Source organism: Palaemon carinicauda, chromosome 17, assembly GCF_036898095.1.
Source record: "Palaemon carinicauda isolate YSFRI2023 chromosome 17, ASM3689809v2, whole genome shotgun sequence".
Lineage (NCBI taxonomy): Eukaryota > Metazoa > Arthropoda > Malacostraca > Decapoda > Palaemonidae > Palaemon > Palaemon carinicauda.
This window is the reverse complement of record NC_090741.1, coordinates 20,842,174-20,860,963: the sequence shown is the minus strand read 5'-3', so window position 1 is coordinate 20,860,963 and position 18,790 is coordinate 20,842,174. Positions and strand designations below refer to the sequence as shown.

The following is an 18,790-nucleotide window of genomic DNA, read 5'->3' as shown; positions in this document are numbered from 1 at the left end:
ATTGCCACTTTCATTTTGCTGAATTGTTATCTTTTGTAGATGCACCTTTAGCTACTAATAATGCAGCATATACGACTTTAGCCAACATTCTATTGAAAGCTCAGGTTCTCAATGTAAGTGACAAAAAAAAAAAAAGGCTGTGAGATGCCTCAGGAGGCAAGAAAAGCTCTCCATCTAGCGATGTTCATCTAATCAAATGTTAATGTCTTTGAGTTTTGTTGTGATGAGAAATACCGTTCTTTATTTCTTATTTTAGTGTTTCATTGTTTTAGGGCTTGTTTGGAATGTTTGAGTAATACAATATTTGACAATATATATTAAATTTGGACAGAACTACAGACTTGCCTCTTATTATAATCAGCCATCCCTCAACATCTATGAGTTACACACAAAAACGAGTAAAAATGACCAAAATTCACTATTTTGACCTTGAAATATGACCTTTTGACCTTGAAGATGATGAAGATGACCCCAGGTGGTGTTGAAAATGTCACTATTGAACTCACCATCCTCAAAAACCCCCATTTTGACTCAGAGAACGTGTTTCTAGCCCTTCTTAGAAGTCATTTTAGTCCAGGACTCAAGTTAATCCTTCAGACTCAAGTTAAAAACCCCGATCAGGGGACGTTCCAGTCCTTTCTTGAAGGACGATTTATGACAATATATATTAAATTCGGACAGCTCTGCAGACTTGCATCATATTATAATCAGCTATCTCTCACCATTTATGAGTTACACAAAAAAAAACGAGCAAAAATGACCAAAATTCACAAATTTGACCTTGATAAATGACCTTTAGACCTTGAAGATGACCCCAGGTGGTGTTGAAAATGTTACTATTGAACTCACCATCCTCAAAAACCCCCATTTTGATCCAGAAAACGTGTTTCTAGCCCTTCTAGAAGTCATTTTAGTCCAGACGCAAGTTAATCTTTCAGACTCAAGTTAAAAACCCCGAGCAGGGGACGTTCCAGTCCTTCCTTAAAGGAGTCTATGAGCACACGTAACAAAAGTTTATCACCACCCAAGACGTATAACTATAAATGCTGTCCACTCCTTGGGGATTCTTTCAGTTTATGCAAGGGCTACCAGACCACGTCCTTATATGGCCCCACGACTTCTCAAAACAGAGAACCTCTTTGCTTGCTGACGAGCTCCCTACTGCCGTAGTCAAAATCTCAGCTACGTTATCGCTTCGTTAACAAGCCGCACCGGGAATCAAATGAGTAAACAGTACTTTGAATACCCAACAGGCAAGCTTCCTCATACATGTCATCATAATACATGACAATATCTCCCTGATGATCTAAGAAATTGCAAAATATCTTACAACCAAATACATATAGATAAAAAAAGAAAATATTACTGATACAATAAAAACCTGTAGAGGAACCTCATCAACCATACATTACTAGAGCATTATAACATATATACAAGGTTCATACTTTCCAAACCAGTAAAACAACCCCATCTGTAAAAATTACACTATTCAACAATTTTGGAAATAAATCAAGTCTTTACAATCTACTCAAGTAGTCTGGACCAACATTTTCTTTGCCAGGAATATTATTTAAGGTATATTCAAAATGTTGTAAATACATGGCCCAGCGCAATAGTCTACTGATAATGGTAATAGTAATCAGTCAAACGTGGAAAAGACTTTACCTAACTTTTCGTCTTTGATACCTCCACATTTAATATCTTACTGACTTTGTCCTCAGCAGTCCAAGCTATACCATTACCAATCTTACTCCCCAAATACTCAACTGAAAAATAACCAATTATAGTTTTGGAAGGCTCAGCTGTAAGTGATGCTTTTCTTAAAATATCCAGTAGCAACTGCAGTTTCCTTGTGCTCTTCCCACCCCAGTGAATGAATCAAGATGTCATCAACAAACAGCTCTACATTTTTCACACCTTTAAATAATTTCCTCATCATGCGGTTAAAAGTAGCACCGACATTTACCAAACCAAATGGCATAGTAACAAACTGTACGAGTCCTCTATTAGTTTGAAAAGCGATTACTTCTCTACTTTGTTTTTCTAAAGGTATTTGCCAATATGCTTTAGCGAGGACAATTTTCGTAAAATACCTGCTCTTACTTATGCGAGTCATTATTAAGTTCTGATCTGGCATCCTTTCAATCTCCTTACCCCTATCTTACTGCAGAGCGTAAGGTACAGTATAGGGTCTACACCTTATAGAACCCATACTGGACAGGTTTATCACGTGTTCGATCACATCAGCTCTACCTGGTACATCAGTAAACATATTCTTGTATTCTCGTAGTATCCTAACTACCACCTCCTTTTGATCTTCAGATAATTCGTGATTATTTTTAACATTAGACACATCTTCACTCTGAATATCACTCGGCACAGCTGGTACTTCCTATTTATCACTATCCTCATTAATCACTGCTACACATGCATGATCATAACTCTCCAGATCATCTGTGAAAAGTACAGTATCATATTTGAAATCATCACTACCCTCTACTTCAACAGACTTACCGTTAAGTTATTTCCCTTGCTTATCCTGTCATAGTATAACTTAATCATGTTAATGTGGTATTTGCAGTCAACTCCATTAATATCAAGAATAAAATTATATCTATTAACTTTCTTTTACCACATCAAATGGACCTTGCCACTGCACTTGAAGCTTATTGTTACTTGTGGGCAACAGTAACAAGACCTTATACTCTTCATTTATTCCCATTTTACAAGCATTTTTATCATAGTAATACTGATACTAATCTCTAGCCCTCTCTAACTCTTTTTAGCCAGCCTATATGTATCCTGTAACCTTTCTCTCATGTCGACTACATACTCATACATGGTCCTCGTGCTATCCTCAATTGCATTATCTTCATTTTCCCACACCTCTCTCAATTTTCAGTTATACTCACAAAAATTTGTTCTGTCCCGGGTCTTCCTGTGGCATCTTATATGGTTTACCAAAAATTCACAAGCCCAATGTTCCGCTGAGACCTATGTTATCGTCCTTTTCAAACCCTAATTACAAACTAGCAAAGTTTCTCGTTCCCTTACTAGAACCTCTGACAAAAAACATATTTTTACATAATAACTCCTATGCATTTAAAGAGGCCATAATCTCTCAGGACTCAGATCTTTTCATGACGAGTCTTGCTGTTGAGTCTTTATTTACTAATGTACCTGTGGAAAAGACAATCGATATTATTTCACACAAATTATTTTCCTAGCCTAATACCACGTTTAATGGTTTTAGTCGCACGTCTTTTAAAAAAAACTTTTGGAACTGGCAGTGCTGGACACCTCTTTTGTTTTTAATGGTATTTTGTACTGACAAGTCGATGGGATGGCTATGGGTTCCCCCTTGGGACCCACCTTTGCTAATATTTTCATGTGCTCCCTGGAGGAGACCATGCTGGAAAATTGCCGCTTAACATATCATCCCCTGTTTTATGTTAGATATGTTGATGACACCTTTGTTCTATGCAGAGATGAGTTCAGCACTGCCACCTTCCTTAGCTTTATAAACTCACAACATGAAAATATAACGTTCACCTTAGAAAAGGAGGAAGGTAATAAACTTCCCTTTTTAGATGTGTTGGTCTCTAGAAATAGAGAAGGTTTTAGTACCACGATTTTTAGAAAAAAGACTTTTACTGGATTAGGTTCGAACTTTTATAGCTCTTGTTTTTATAATTTTAAAACTAATTCTATTTTAACTCTTCTCCACAGAGCATTCCTTTTGACCTCTAGATGGGAATGTTTAAATACTGAAATTACTTATCTATCTGAATATTTAAAAAAAAAATGCTTCCCCACCAAAATATTTTTAAACTACTAAATAGATTATTAAATGACAAGGTGGCTCAGACTTCAAAAACACTTACAGTTCCTAAACTAAAATTATATGCAAGTTTTTCTTTTCTCCATGAAGATTTCCTCAAAAGAAAGTTTGCAGAAATTATCCAGCAACACTTTCCCGCTGTGGAAGTTATCCTTATCCCTAAGAACTCTCTCACTATTGGCTCGCTTTTCCACTTCAAAGATCGATTGAGTCCTTATATGTCCTCTGGTGTTGTATATAAATATAATTGGCCAAAGTGTAACTCTGGGACCTACGTAGTATGTAGCAAGAGGCTGTTAAAGTTCTGAATTGATTCCCATAGAGGTGTTATCTATCGAACAGGATGCAGAATATCCAACCCTGACCATTCTAATATTCGGAATCAGGCTGAAATGTGGTAACAAAATATGGACAACAAAGATTTTACCATCATTGGTCAAGTGTCTAATAACCATGACTTACCTCTTCTTGAATCCATATTGATCAAACGAATTGTTCCGTCGTTAAATACCCAAGCTTCTTCCATTCAATTAAATTTGTTATAGCTCTCTTTGCTTTGTTTTCTAACTCTTGTTGGCATTCAGTTAATCACAACGCTTCTGCGAGGTTGGTTCCACTTCTTTGTCTGATATATATATATATATATATATATATATATATTATTAATTTTCATTTAAATTTCAACAGATTTTTATTGCTTTGAATGAATGTGTATAAAATTTTAACTTTTTTAATTCTTTTGTATATGTTTTATTTGTAGCCCTGGACAATGTGAGTAATGATCACGAAACGTTAGGAATAAAAAGGATATTTTGAACTTCTCTTTCCCCATCCATACTATGGTATTCGTGATCATTACTGGCTGTTGTTGCCTTCAGCGAAGATGTATATAAATATATATATATATATATATATATATATATATATATATATATATATATATATATATATATGTGTGTGTGTGTGTGTGTGTGTATATATGTGTGTGTATATATATATGTGTGTATATATATGTGTGTGTATTTGTGTGTATCATTATATTTATATACAATCAAATAATTATATATATATATATATATATATATATATATATATATATGTATATATATATATATATATATATATATATATATATATATATATATATCTTCAAATAAGCCATATATTTTGATACAATAATGTCTGGATTCTTTTACCGATCTTGGGATCAGAACCCCAGGCGAAACCACTCAAGACAAGCATCCTGGACCAGAATTCGAATCCCGATTGGTCAGATGCTATTGTCTTTGAGGTGTTTCGCCTGGGACTGTGATCCCAAGGACGGTAAGAGTTTTCAGACATTAGTGTATAAGGATATATGGCCTTTATATATATATATATATATATATATATCTATATATATATATATATATATATATATATATATATATATATATATATATATATATATAGATATATATATATATATATATATATATATATATATATATATATATATATATATATATATATATATATATACACCGAAGAGGTACAATCGGAAACCAGAATCTTCCACTATTGGCCAAAACTTCCGTGTTCCAGTTTGGAAAGGGGAAGGGGTAGAAAGGGTTGAATATGTGTGTGGTCGTGCGTGTGTGTGTGCATATCTATTAAAATATTTAACCTTTATATCATACTGGTCGCGTATACTAGTTCTTAATAAATTGCGATATATGACTAATTTATACTATTGCCTTGGGTATCGCTACTGTTAGTTTCCAGTCTGTTTATACTCATTTGTCAATAAGAGGCTCATGAAACATTTTTAAAACAAATAGAATTATTTTACAATTAATACTATTATAAAATCAATTGAGCATATCGTTCTTCTGTTTAGAAGGGTTCTTATATTGATCTACAGTGTTGGACTTTTGTTGGATATTCTTCGAATATGTAAAGATAATCATGTGTTTGTAAAATATTTAGCATTATGGAATATATAGGTAACTTAATTATGCTTATATCTCGAATAAAAAACATTTGCAATTAGTATATTCCATTTCAATTACAAGAACATTTGGAAAAAAAATTAAAAATTAAGATGATTCATAGATTTATGTTGTCAGACACGATTTTGTAAAATTTCCCAATTCTGTAGCAAAATGGTTTCACTTCTTCATTGGTTAATTGTATTCTACCATTTAAATTATTGGCAGTACGTTATAAGTAGCTACGCTAATAAAGACTTTTAATAGATGAAATATCTGTGAGGATTTCTCCTTGAGGGATTATGGCAGACTGTGTCACCCAAAGCCTGGGAGATTACTTGAGTTCACTAGAAGCGAGAATGAAAGAAATAATGACACCTCTTGAAAGGGGCTAAAGAAGCTTATTCACACACTTTTCTTGACTTTACCTTGTTGCCACTTTCTCGTGTATGTCTGCCGAACTTATTCAGAAATGTAAAGAAATATGTATTGGAAAGGAAAAGATTTAAAGATGGCAAACTAAAGACGAACATTATACTTAGCATATATTAGGTTTATGATCTTCTGGGTTATAATGAAAAGGGATTTGATCAAGGTGGAAAATATTGGGGTGAGAACGGTGGATTAAAGGTAAATTTGTTCGGGAAGAAGAAATCGTGGAAATTATTATTATTATTATTATTATTATTATTATTATTATTATTATTATTATTGAGGAAACCGTTGAAACCCAGCAAAAATAACATATGGACAGTATTTCAATGAAATGTTTTTCCTATAAATATTAACGGTGATATGTAATTTATTGAATACGTAATTTGAAAATATTAAATAAAAAATGCAATGAAAGCTTTATATACATAATTTCCTATAGATGATAAATAAGATTTATTCTCTCATACAAACCATTTCTGTTTTTATGATCTTTTACTGGAGATTACGACAATGGTGGTTCGTTTATTTTATTAAAGATAAGAATATGAAAATATGAGGTGTTATGTCTAACAAAGAAAAAAGAAAGAAAAAAAACAATGGAACAAATATCAACTTGTAAATAGGAATATATATATATATATATATATATATATATATATATGTGTGTGTGTGTGTGTGTGTGTGTGTAAATATCACCCGCGAATGGCATTTAATACCAAATTCTATCTGGGAATATATATGCACTTGGAATTCATTTTATGGTAACAGCTTCTGGCCGGGTGGGGATTCGAACCACCACCTCGGCTGGAGACTATGCCTGCAGTGACCATGCCGACTGAGCTATCAAGAGAGACTAAAAGTTTATGACAAGTTCCCGTACATATTCCTGTCGAATTCAGGAATCTGTTCACAGACTTGAAATAAACCCATCTCCACCATGATAGCTGTATCGTGAGTTTGCAACACGTGGTTATTTTAATGAACATATATCACAAGCACACGTGATTTTAATTAATGTAAATATCACCCACGAATAGCATTTAATACCGAATTCTATCTGGGAATATATATGCACTTGGAATTCATTTTATGGTAACAGCTTCTGGCCGGGTGGGGATTCGAACCACCACCTCGGCTGGAGACTATGCCTGCAGTGACCATGCCGACTGAGCTATCAAGAGAGACTAAAAGTTTATGACAAGTTCCCGTACATATTCCTGTCGAATTCAGGAATCTGTTCACAGACTTGAAATAAACCCATCTCCACCATGATAGCTGAATCGTGAGTTTGCAACACGTGGTTATTTTAATGAACATATATCACAAGCACACGTGATTTTAATTAATGTAAATATCACCCACGAATGGCATTTAATACCGAATTCTATCTGGGAATATATATGCACTTGGAATTCATTTTATGGTAACAGCTTCGGGCCGGGTGGGGATTCGAACCACCACCTCGGCTGGAGACTATGCCTGCAGTGACCATGCCGACTGAGCTATCAAGAGAGACTAAAAGTTTATGACAAGTTCCCGTACATATTCCTGTCGAATTCAGGAATCTGTTCACAGACTTGAAATAAACCCATCTCCACCATGATAGCTGAATCGTGAGTTTGCAACACGTGGTTATTTTAATGAACATATATCACAAGCACACGTGATTTTAATTAATGTAAATATCACCCACGAATGGCATTTAATACCGAATTCTATCTGGGAATATATATGCACTTGGAATTCATTTTATGGTAACAGCTTCTGGCCGGGTGGGGATTCGAACCACCACCTCGGCTGGAGACTATGCCTGCAGTGACCATGCCGACTGAGCTATCAAGAGAGACTAAAAGTTTATGACAAGTTCCCGTACATATTCCTGTCGAATTCAGGAATCTGTTCACAGACTTGAAATAAACCCATCTCCACCATGATAGCTGAATCGTGAGTTTGCAACACGTGGTTATTTTAATGAACATATATCACAAGCACACGTGATTTTAATTAATGTAAATATCACCCACGAATGGCATTTAATACCGAATTCTATCTGGGAATATATATGCACTTGGAATTCATTTTATGGTAACAGCTTCGGGCCAGGTGGGGATTCGAACCACCACCTCGGCTGGAGACTATGCCTGCAGTGACCATGCCGACTGAGCTATCAAGAGAGACTAAAAGTTTATGACAAGTTCCCGTACATATTCCTGTCGAATTCAGGAATCTGTTCACAGACTTGAAATAAACCCATCTCCACCATGATAGCTGAATCGTGAGTTTGCAACACGTGGTTATTTTAATGAACATATATCACAAGCACACGTGATTTTAATTAATGTAAATATCACCCACGAATGGCATTTAATACCGAATTCTATCTGGGAATATATATGCACTTGGAATTCATTTTATGGTAACAGCTTCTGGCCGGGTGGGGATTCGAACCACCACCTCGGCTGGAGACTATGCCTGCAGTGACCATGCCGACTGAGCTATCAAGAGAGACTAAAAGTTTATGACAAGTTCCCGTACATATTCCTGTTGAATTCAGGAATCTGTTCACAGACTTGAAATAAACCCATCTCCACCATGATAGCTGAATCGTGAGTTTGCAACACGTGGTTATTTTAATGAACATATATCACAAGCACACGTGATTTTAATTAATGTAAATATCACCCACGAATGGCATTTAATACCGAATTCTATCTGGGAATATATATGCACTTGGAATTCATTTTATGGTAACAGCTTCTGGCCGGGTGGGGATTCGAACCACCACCTCGGCTGGAGACTATGCCTGCAGTGACCATGCCGACTGAGCTATCAAGAGAGACTAAAAGTTTATGACAAGTTCCCGTACATATTCCTGTCGAATTCAGGAATCTGTTCACAGACTTGAAATAAACCCATCTCCACCATGATAGCTGAATCGTGAGTCACTGCAGGCATAGTCTCCAGCCGAACAGGTGGTGGTTCGAATCCCCACCCGGCCAGAAGCTGTTACCATATAATGAATTCCAAGTGGATATATATTCCCAGATAGAATTCGGCATTAAATGCCATTCGTGGGTGATATTTACATTAATTAAAATCACGTGTGCTTGTGATATATATATATATATATATATATATATAGGTGACAATCGGTCTTCACTTCATAGCTATGGTTTAGATTATTTGTGATTTTGCTCGGTGAGAAGCGTAATGCATTGAAATTATCATTATGATTATGAAACCTCTCAAGTGCACGTACCTCTGAGCTACACTAGTCGGTTGCTCTGGAACGTATTACGATAGTGTTCTTGGAAGAGATGGAGATTAATGAGAGAAGCCGTCATAGCCCGTTTCCCTTTTGAAAATGGTGAAGGAGACCCTAAATTTTTATACAAGTTTTACAATTTCGAATAAGAGAGAGAGAGAGAGAGAGAGAGAGAGAGAGAGAGAGGAGAGAGAGAGAGTATAAACGTTAATATTGTGTGTGTTTTGAGGTTATTTTTAATCGGAATAGTCAATAAGCTTCATTGATTCTGTAAAGACTGAAGAACTGACCTTTATTGATTGTGAAGATATTCTTAAGATCACTTGCAAAGGTTCCAAGTCCTGAAACACGTAATGTTTCGGGCAAATGGAGATCATAGTGATTTGGCTTTTGTAAGTGGGTTTCCAAATTGAATTATAGAATAAAGAGACGAGACACATTATTTTGCATCTTTTAGGAAGATAAGTAAAGAGAATAACAATGTGTTACAATAGTATTTGAGTTCGTAATGTTTAGGTTTCGTTCAAAGTTAAATGAAAATACTGATACTTTATTCGGAGACCTTCTCAGATTTGTAACTGTTTTATGGTTCTGTTTGTACATGGAAAGTGCGCTAAATAAAGTAAACATATGATTTTCAGAAAACAGAATAAACCACTGAGTTGATGTCACCCAAGGAGATAGCTTCAAGGGTCTAATGTACCAAGCCATTTGACCAGAATATGCCCTACTAAATCTCGTAAACTGAGACCCTCTACCATCCAAGGTCCTCTTGCAATCTCACTATTGACTATTATGCGGCCAAGTAAAAAGGTTATTGCTGTAATAAAACCACCAGACTGCTATCATTCAACTGAAGTTAAAATTTTATGCCTTTTGAGGTAAACATGTCAGTATTTGACCGTCCTTAGGAACTATTGTAAAAAAAATCTTATTGGATTTTTTCTTGTGACATTAAACCGAATATAAATTTTCTTTTGTCATTAAGGTTATACATTTCTAAATCGCTTTTCATAATCGTGAAATAATACATGGATATATTTTTATTTCTACTCATTGAGCATTTTGTTTCGATTTTTAAATGTCACATGGACGCATTTCTCTCTCTCTCTCTCTCTCTCTCTCTCTCTCTCTCTCTCTCTGCCAAGTATCTTCAGAAACCTTTTCATCCTCCCTTAAACAACTGGTCAAACATTAAAAGAGTCATTATATAGAACTATAAGTATTGTTTCATCGTCTTAGGAACGTTCCTTCTGTCTCTTGTGCTTTATATTTTACTTCAACTTAATTCTTTTTCTCTTCATTCCATCTTTCTGTCCAGCTTCCTCTAACTTTTAATTCATAGTGTAACGCTATGTCTTTTCTCAGATGCACTGTGACGCTGAATGGGCTTGCAGGCTCCAACACTGGGCTATTTAGCCAACGTTCATAAATCTAATAAAATCTAATAAACCGAATTTTACTTAACTAGATGAAGAGTCCTTAACTTTATAGTAATAATCTAATTCTCAATAAACTTACTATCAATCATATTTCACTTGAATACAGCGAAAACTTTGAAGGAAGCTGCCATTTCTTCTTTAGAATATTAAATATTTAGACCATTGAAGGAGCGCTTTGAGACTTAAGAGGCACTGTCTATATAGGACTGTTGATTTCTCAAAGTACTATGAACACACTTCTTGAGATATGTGGATCAACTGTTTCCTCAATGCTACGACTTAGATTAGGGTTTCAGAATTTTGTGATAAAACTTACAGCTTACCTCTTTTGATATATTGTTAAGGAGGATGCAATTTGCCACCATTTAAAAAGAAAAGTGGTTCAAGTTACATCCTTTTCCTATTCACCGTGAATTTTGATTTACCATTCCCAGTGATTCCAGAGAAATTATCGATATTTACTTGATTACAAAAAATTGCTTAAATTATTATTGATAAGATTTACCTTCAGCATGCATTAAACGGTACCGAACACTGTCATTTGTATTTTACACACACACACATATATATATATATATATATATGTATATATATACACATTTATATATATATATATATATATACATATATATATATATATATATATGTGTGTGTATATATATATATATATATACACGCATATATATATATATATATACACGCATTTATATATATATATATATATATATATCATTAGGACTAGCGAATTACGTAAATTCCCGGGCTCCCAAGCTTACCTGCTTTATAATAAGTAATTTGATACAAAAGGAAATACCTCCGAGCTCTAAGAATAATATGCAACTCCCAGACGACAATATTTATGAACACTGAATATCTAAAAATCTCTTTACTTTACACTCAAACCAATTCTTGGTGATTACTTTACTTTTAAGGGGAACTATTCTTAAATCAACCTCTTACTTTGGTTCTTTTTTAGGGTTTATGAGCAAAGCACCGAAATAAGTGTTGGTGATTGAAATAATATGCACATTAACAAAAATAAATATATTCTATATAAAAAAATAACAATTAAAAAATTAACACCGAAATATTTATCACTCGAAATATTAAATCTGAACTAGAGCTCAGACTAAGACAAAAATTACACTTAAAAAAATTATGCAATCACATGTTTCACTAGTAATCAATTTATGAAAATTTTAAAATTTTGATAATTAATGAATAAATGACACTTTAGCACTTATAAACAATAAATCACAATTACGCTTACATGTGCATAACTGTTACTCTTACGTCCTTAGGCTCACACAAGGTTACCGAAGAGTTAAGCAAAATAAATACACTTCACTGTTTAACCTAATTACACGGGGCCAGTAATATAACTGTACTCATATATTCATGGCACTTCTTACAATTTGAACCACAGAAATTCCAATGTCTGAACAAACACTATTCACATATGAGAAAACACTGTGCACATATCAGAGGAGACCCTATGCACGTTTTAGAGGAAACACTGTGCATGTTGGAGAGGTTATGCATAGTGGCTGGATAGATCCTGGTGAGAAGACTGTCTGGCATTGGCTGTTTCAGAGGGTCAGGCTTGATCTCTCTGATATATATATATATATATATATATGTATGTATATCATCCTGATACACTCTGGATCTTGTGAATTCAAGCAACATTTTTGGTACGTATGCACAAGGTCCAGGTGGTTCCTTGGGGCGTCAGGCTGCCAACTTTGCAGTTTGAAGAAGGGTTCCATTCGTCACCCAACAAAGGAGCACCCTCGGCTAACTCCGCCCACCTCCTCTTATACCATCAAAAAGCAGAATAAATTTTAGTGTAGAATCTTTATGCATTTTCCAACTATGAGGAAACAGGATGCAATCCCTAGCGTTTGTCAGACAGCATTCCTTTTAACAAGTTTACATAAAACTTCTTAACCAAACTGCAGGAAATGAAAATTTAATTCTTTAAAATGAAGCAAATATACATATACGGAAATGAATGGAAATACAACTAAATGAATGATGTCAGTCTCATATAATTTACATACATATATTTATTCCTACAAGAATGAAACTCACCTTACCAGCTGGCTCTACATCTCTTAGGCCCCGTCCACACGAGCGATCTTTGCTCGGTAAACTTTGCCTCTTTGCGAGCTAAGCCTGTCGAACGCATTTAAGCTCTTGTCCAAACGACGGTGGTTGGGTAGTGAAAGACTGGCAGTGAGTGACTTATACAGGATCAAGTTGTGTGGGGCAGCATGGATTGCAGGACACGCAAAAAGAAAATCGCGCTGTCTATTGTTATAGCAATGTGTGCAAAGATAAAAGCAACAAAGCAGAAAAGGATGTGGTGTAAAGAGTGGTTACGAAGAAGAGAAGACATTGGAAGTCGCATGACAATATTGCGGGAACTGAAACATGGTCATGAGGCAGATTTCATCAACTATATGAGAATGGACCCTAACACTTTTTATAAAATCTTATCGAAAGTGGAACCATATATAATGAAAGAAGATACCAACATGAGGCAAAGTATTTCAGCTGAAGCTCGACTGCATGCAACATTACTCTTTCTGTCAACAGGATGCAGCTACAGATCACTACAATACAGCACAAGGATTTCCAAGCAGAGTTTGAGTGCAATAATTCCAGAAACCTGTAAACAAATCTATGAAGTCCTGAGGGAAGAATACCTTAAGGTGAGACTTACCCATACGTTAAACATCAAATTCACACCAGTCGTATATCTGATAACAGTGCCGGATCTAGAAATCTCTCGTAGAGGTTGGGGTGTACTTATGATTATCATTTATATATGTAACGTGCACACATACAGTACACATATAACAATAATTATAACAATAATTATATGTATGCACACACTCACACATGATGTACATCATATGCACATATATATCATATGTACTAAGAGAGAGAGAGAGAGAGAGAGAGAGAGAGAGAGAGAGAGAGAGAGAGTGTGAATGAATTATAATTGTTACATTGATTACAACAGATATAGCTTACAAAAAAAATCAACCGGTGAAGTTGCTTTTACAAATGCAAGTATTAAAAAGCAGCAGTATTAGTAGAAAAAGTGGTAAAACCAGTATGAGTGGTAGTAGTAGTAGTAGTAGTAGTAGTAGTAGTAGTAGTAGTAGTAGTAGTAGTTGAAGAAATCATTAACCAAGGAAATTTTGCTCCTAACTAATGATTTATTGAAACAAAACAATGTTCTAGTATTCATTTCCATGTGGGGGGGTGGGTGCACATTACCAAGTGGCCTCCTTAAATCATTCACTGTCTGATAAGTTATCTTAGCTCAGATCGATGTCATAAAAATCATAGGTAATGGCACGGAGTGTGTGCGTTTTGCTTATTGCGAAAGGATCAATTTATTTTTGCCATTAACTTGTTACACGATTATGTCATCAGGAGACACTATGTATATAGCCTGCGTAATCAGTATATAGTAATGGTGCATGTATGCATAATGCAGAACTGCATCATTAAATGCATTAAAATACTCCACCTTGATTTATTTATGAACGTATTATGCATATACTGAAACAAATCGAGTTTAAAAGAAAATAACTTTCACTTAAGGAGTAACTTAATAACTAATCGTACATGGACCCAGAGAAGGATAATGAACGGGATATCATAATTTTTCAAACAAACTATATTTACGAACGTAACCAATTTTATTGTGTTTATACATGTCAACATGTACAATATGCACAATGCTAAATATGAATAAGTAAATATTCAAAATAATTCAAACATATTATCTTTAGACATGTTTCGTTCATGCAATTATATTTACCACTTGTGAATTGTGATATGGCCTATCTATGAACACATTTGTATCTAACAACTCACTCTACAATCTTAGTTGACGCAGAAATCTTGCCTAATTTACCTAAAAACAGGATGTCATTAATAAGTTTTTGTGCATAAATTCTGTTCTCCCCCAGACATTTGTCTGAGGTCATTAGCAATTACAACACTTAAAGCAATACACTCATCATTATTAATCATATCCTCGGGTGATGTTAGTGTTTTCAGCTGATGGAGAGCTTCCTGTAATACATCATCAGGGGCACAAGGCGTTTTGTTTGCTCGCTTTCTGATCGTTGAAGAAGGGGCAGTTGCAAGTTTTCCTCTCGTTACCGATATTGGTGTGGCCTTGCGTTCCTGGCTATTCACATTAGCGGATGGAGTTGAGGAAATAGTGTCAGTCATACCAGAGACTGTTGGAATGTCTGATGGCGAAGCAACTGGTGATCTTGGAGTAACAGATGGTTCGTCAATTTCCAACAGAAGTGGATCATTGAATATCTGAAATACACGTGCATTGATTAGTTTTATTTGGTTGAATTTTTCGTGTGTGTGTACATATTCTTAAAAGGCTTGATACTATTGGTAACCAAGAAGTACACTTGACATTGTGTATATATTGGCAACCTCCACATTTAATTGTTCAGTGTGGTTCGGTCTGATAAAGTAACACCAGTTTCCAAAGGGATATAATTTACCAGGCCATTTGAAAATTATATTAGAGTAATAACGAAATGCGTGGTGGGATTCATTACAATTAACCAATATTCAAATACTGAGTTATAGTATTACAAATAAGGAAAGACTTATTGATGATAGTTACAATAACACCCACCACAGTATTTCATGAGGAGAGAGAGAGAGAGAGAGAGAGAGAGAGAGAGAGAGAGAGAGATACTTAATGGAGCATCCAAATATAACGTCATATTGGTTAAGTGTATTTATGCGCTCTTTTTGTATTTGCAGACGCCTTCAACACCAGAGGAATGGAAAAATGTGAGCAACGATTTTTGGAGAATGTGGAATTTCCCAAACTGCCTTGGAGCCATTGACGGCAAACATATTGTAATACGGCAGCCGACTGGTAGTGGGTCCTATTTCTATAACTACAAAGGCACTTACAGTATCATTCTTATGGCTATATGTGATGCTAATTCAAATTTCATCTATGTAGATGTTGGTGTAAATGGACGGGTGTCTGACGGAGGTGTGTGGGCGAACACCAGTATCAGTCAGCGTATTGTCAATCACACTGCCGGATTGCCAGAGGATACCAAGCTACCTGGGAGCGATAAAACCTTGCCATTTGTCTTTTTAGCAGACGATGCTTTTCCTTTGCAACGTCATATAATGAAGCCATATCCATACCAGAAACAAACTACAAGCGAAATGATATTTTCATATCGACTCTCCAGAGGACGACGTACCGTGGAAAATGAATTTACCCCCGGAAAAAGTTGACATAATGGTACTTGCATGTACGGCTCTCCACAACTTTTTACGGAAAGATGAAATAAACCAGTATTCACAGCCTGAGGGGTGCTTGGAAACCGAGTGTCTCTCTGATGTGATCGTTGCACCAGGGGAGTGGCGACAAACGAGTGCAGATTTGTTAGGACTTCAGGTGGTGGGGTGTAATGCCAGCATTGAGGGAAAGGTGGTGCGAGAAAAGTATATGGAGTATTTTCAGGGTGAAGGAGCAGTGTCTTGGCAAAACAAATTTCTTAATGACAGCGGAAATGTTTCTTATAATGTTGGAAATATAAGTGGGGTAGTAAATATATGGGTATTGACTATGCAACAATTCATTGCATAAATGTATAATGGGAATAAACAGGGTTGACAAAAACATTGTTGTTTCTTTAATCAAAAACCATGTATTTGATTTTTCTGGTTTTAAACGGTTTTTATGGGTATTCAACTTTCAATGTTTGTGTTTTCCCAGGAAGCTAGTTTTTTATTAACTTTGTCTTTCCCGGAACCATATTGCTTTGAAAACATTTGAAGATAAGTATAGTACAGGTTTGGATAGCAGATTAATAAGGTAACATTCTCATGAGCATCTAAATAATGATATGGCAAACTAGCAACTGTTAAAACACTTCCAAGTTCAAGCTACCAGCCTGCCTGGTAACTTGGCATTTAAAAGCAATAACTAAATAAATAAATAAAAGAGCGAGAAAGAGATACTATACATACCTCATGGTCTGATAATTCCGCAAATGATGTCTTCTTACTACTGTCGAGGTTTGACAGTGATGACCGTACTGTATCACCGGAATTTAAAAATGATAAGGCGTTGAAGCACCATAATTTTGGTGTGTACTGCTCTTCGCTTCCAGCTCCTGATTTTTTGCCCATACTTACTTTCCGCATTTCCTTCCGATGTTGATTTCGAAGCAGAGCTAGTTTACGCTTAACCTCAACTTCATTCATGTTTGCAACATATTGCTTTAGATGTGCAGTGATTTCTTTAATTGCTGCAGTTCGTGCCTCAAGGTCTTTGTACACTTCCTTTCGTACATCCCACAGACATGGGTGTTGTCGATACAACTCTATTAGGTTCAGAGTTAATTGTCGAGACCAGTGTTCCTTGGACATGTCTGCTGGTTGAAGGTGGAAGGCGAGAACTGACAGCTCGTGGGCCGTGGCCGTCTAGGGTACTGCAGGTGTGACAGGAACTCCACTGTCCCGTGACGTAATTTTTCTGCTATTCTATACTGTTAACGTGAAGTGAATATAGTTGTTTGTAAAAGGATAAGGGCAAGGTGTAATTTATATACTCAAATTATATTGAGGCACAGACATATCTGTGTATGAAGACGTTTGAGAAAGTCAACAAGTAGATAAAGCACGTAGCAACAAATAACCCTGAAACATTCATCGTCAACGAAATTATAACAATATCATGAAAAAACGTAAACAAAATAGTAAGCAGCACAGATATTTTAAGGAAATGAGTTCAATAAATAATATAAAGCTGAGAAAGATAATTTATTATTAAGATATATGTAATAATACAGTACACTGCATAAGTTGCAATTTAGAGCTTTTATTTAATTTCTTTGTTTATAAGATTTACCTTAATTAGGAGTATTGATAATTTATAAGCAGTGCATATATATATATATATATATATATGAGTGAGTGTATGTATGTATGTCTGCATATATATATATATATATATGAGTGAGTGTATGTATGTATGTCTGCATATATATATATATATATATATGTATATATATATATATATATATATATGCAAAAGCAGATGTATATATTCGAAAGTGACGGCATGTCATTAGTGTGACAGCTTTATCCCTTTATTGGAAGACGAATTTCCGTCAGGGAAAACCCTTGCCAGGCAAAGCCTTGATACTTCGCTAAACATCAGGGAAGCCCTGTGCGAAGCTTTGCTCGCGGTTTCTCCATTTCTGACGTCACACCGAGCAAAGCTTACCAAGCAGTGCTCGCTCGTGTGGACGGGGCCTTAGATACACAAATGAAATACTTGAATGAAATAATCAACTTACTTTAGACCAGCTTTTGTAAGTATATATATATATATATATATATATATATATATTTATATATATAATATATATATATATATATATATATATATTTACAATAATAAGACATAGAAAAGGCCCACTACACTATTGTGTTTAATTTAGAAAACAAGAGCGTCATGATTACCATGGCCAAAGCCAGTACTAAAATCAAGGCCAATCATCTGACTTCCTGGTCACAATGAAAGGATATCTGTAAAGCATTGGGAACTGTAAAAAGAGCATCGTATGTTTCAATGTCCTTTCGAAAACCAAACAGCAAACTAGTGAACAGATTATTACCCTAAGAATACACATTAATAGTAGACGTATTACAAAAACGTTAAAAACTTGATATAATGAATTATGATGTATGGAAATTGGGCGGTAATTAGCAGGGCTAGAACAACCACAAAATTATTTACCTAATG

At 35.1% G+C, this 18,790-nt stretch overlaps 1 protein-coding gene across 1 annotated transcript; it reads right to left on the bottom strand.

Moving 5' to 3' along the window:
- Nucleotides 1–16,725: 16,725 nt before the first annotated feature.
- On the bottom strand, nucleotides 16,726–17,409 carry LOC137656240 (uncharacterized). The gene is made up of 2 exons (XM_068390411.1): nucleotides 17,008–17,409; nucleotides 16,726–16,797 (listed from the first exon to the last, which is right to left on the bottom strand). The coding sequence occupies exons 1-2, from the start codon at nucleotides 17,407–17,409 to the stop codon at nucleotides 16,726–16,728; spliced, it is 474 nt and encodes a 157-aa protein (XP_068246512.1).
- Nucleotides 17,410–18,790: the final 1,381 nt, after the last annotated feature.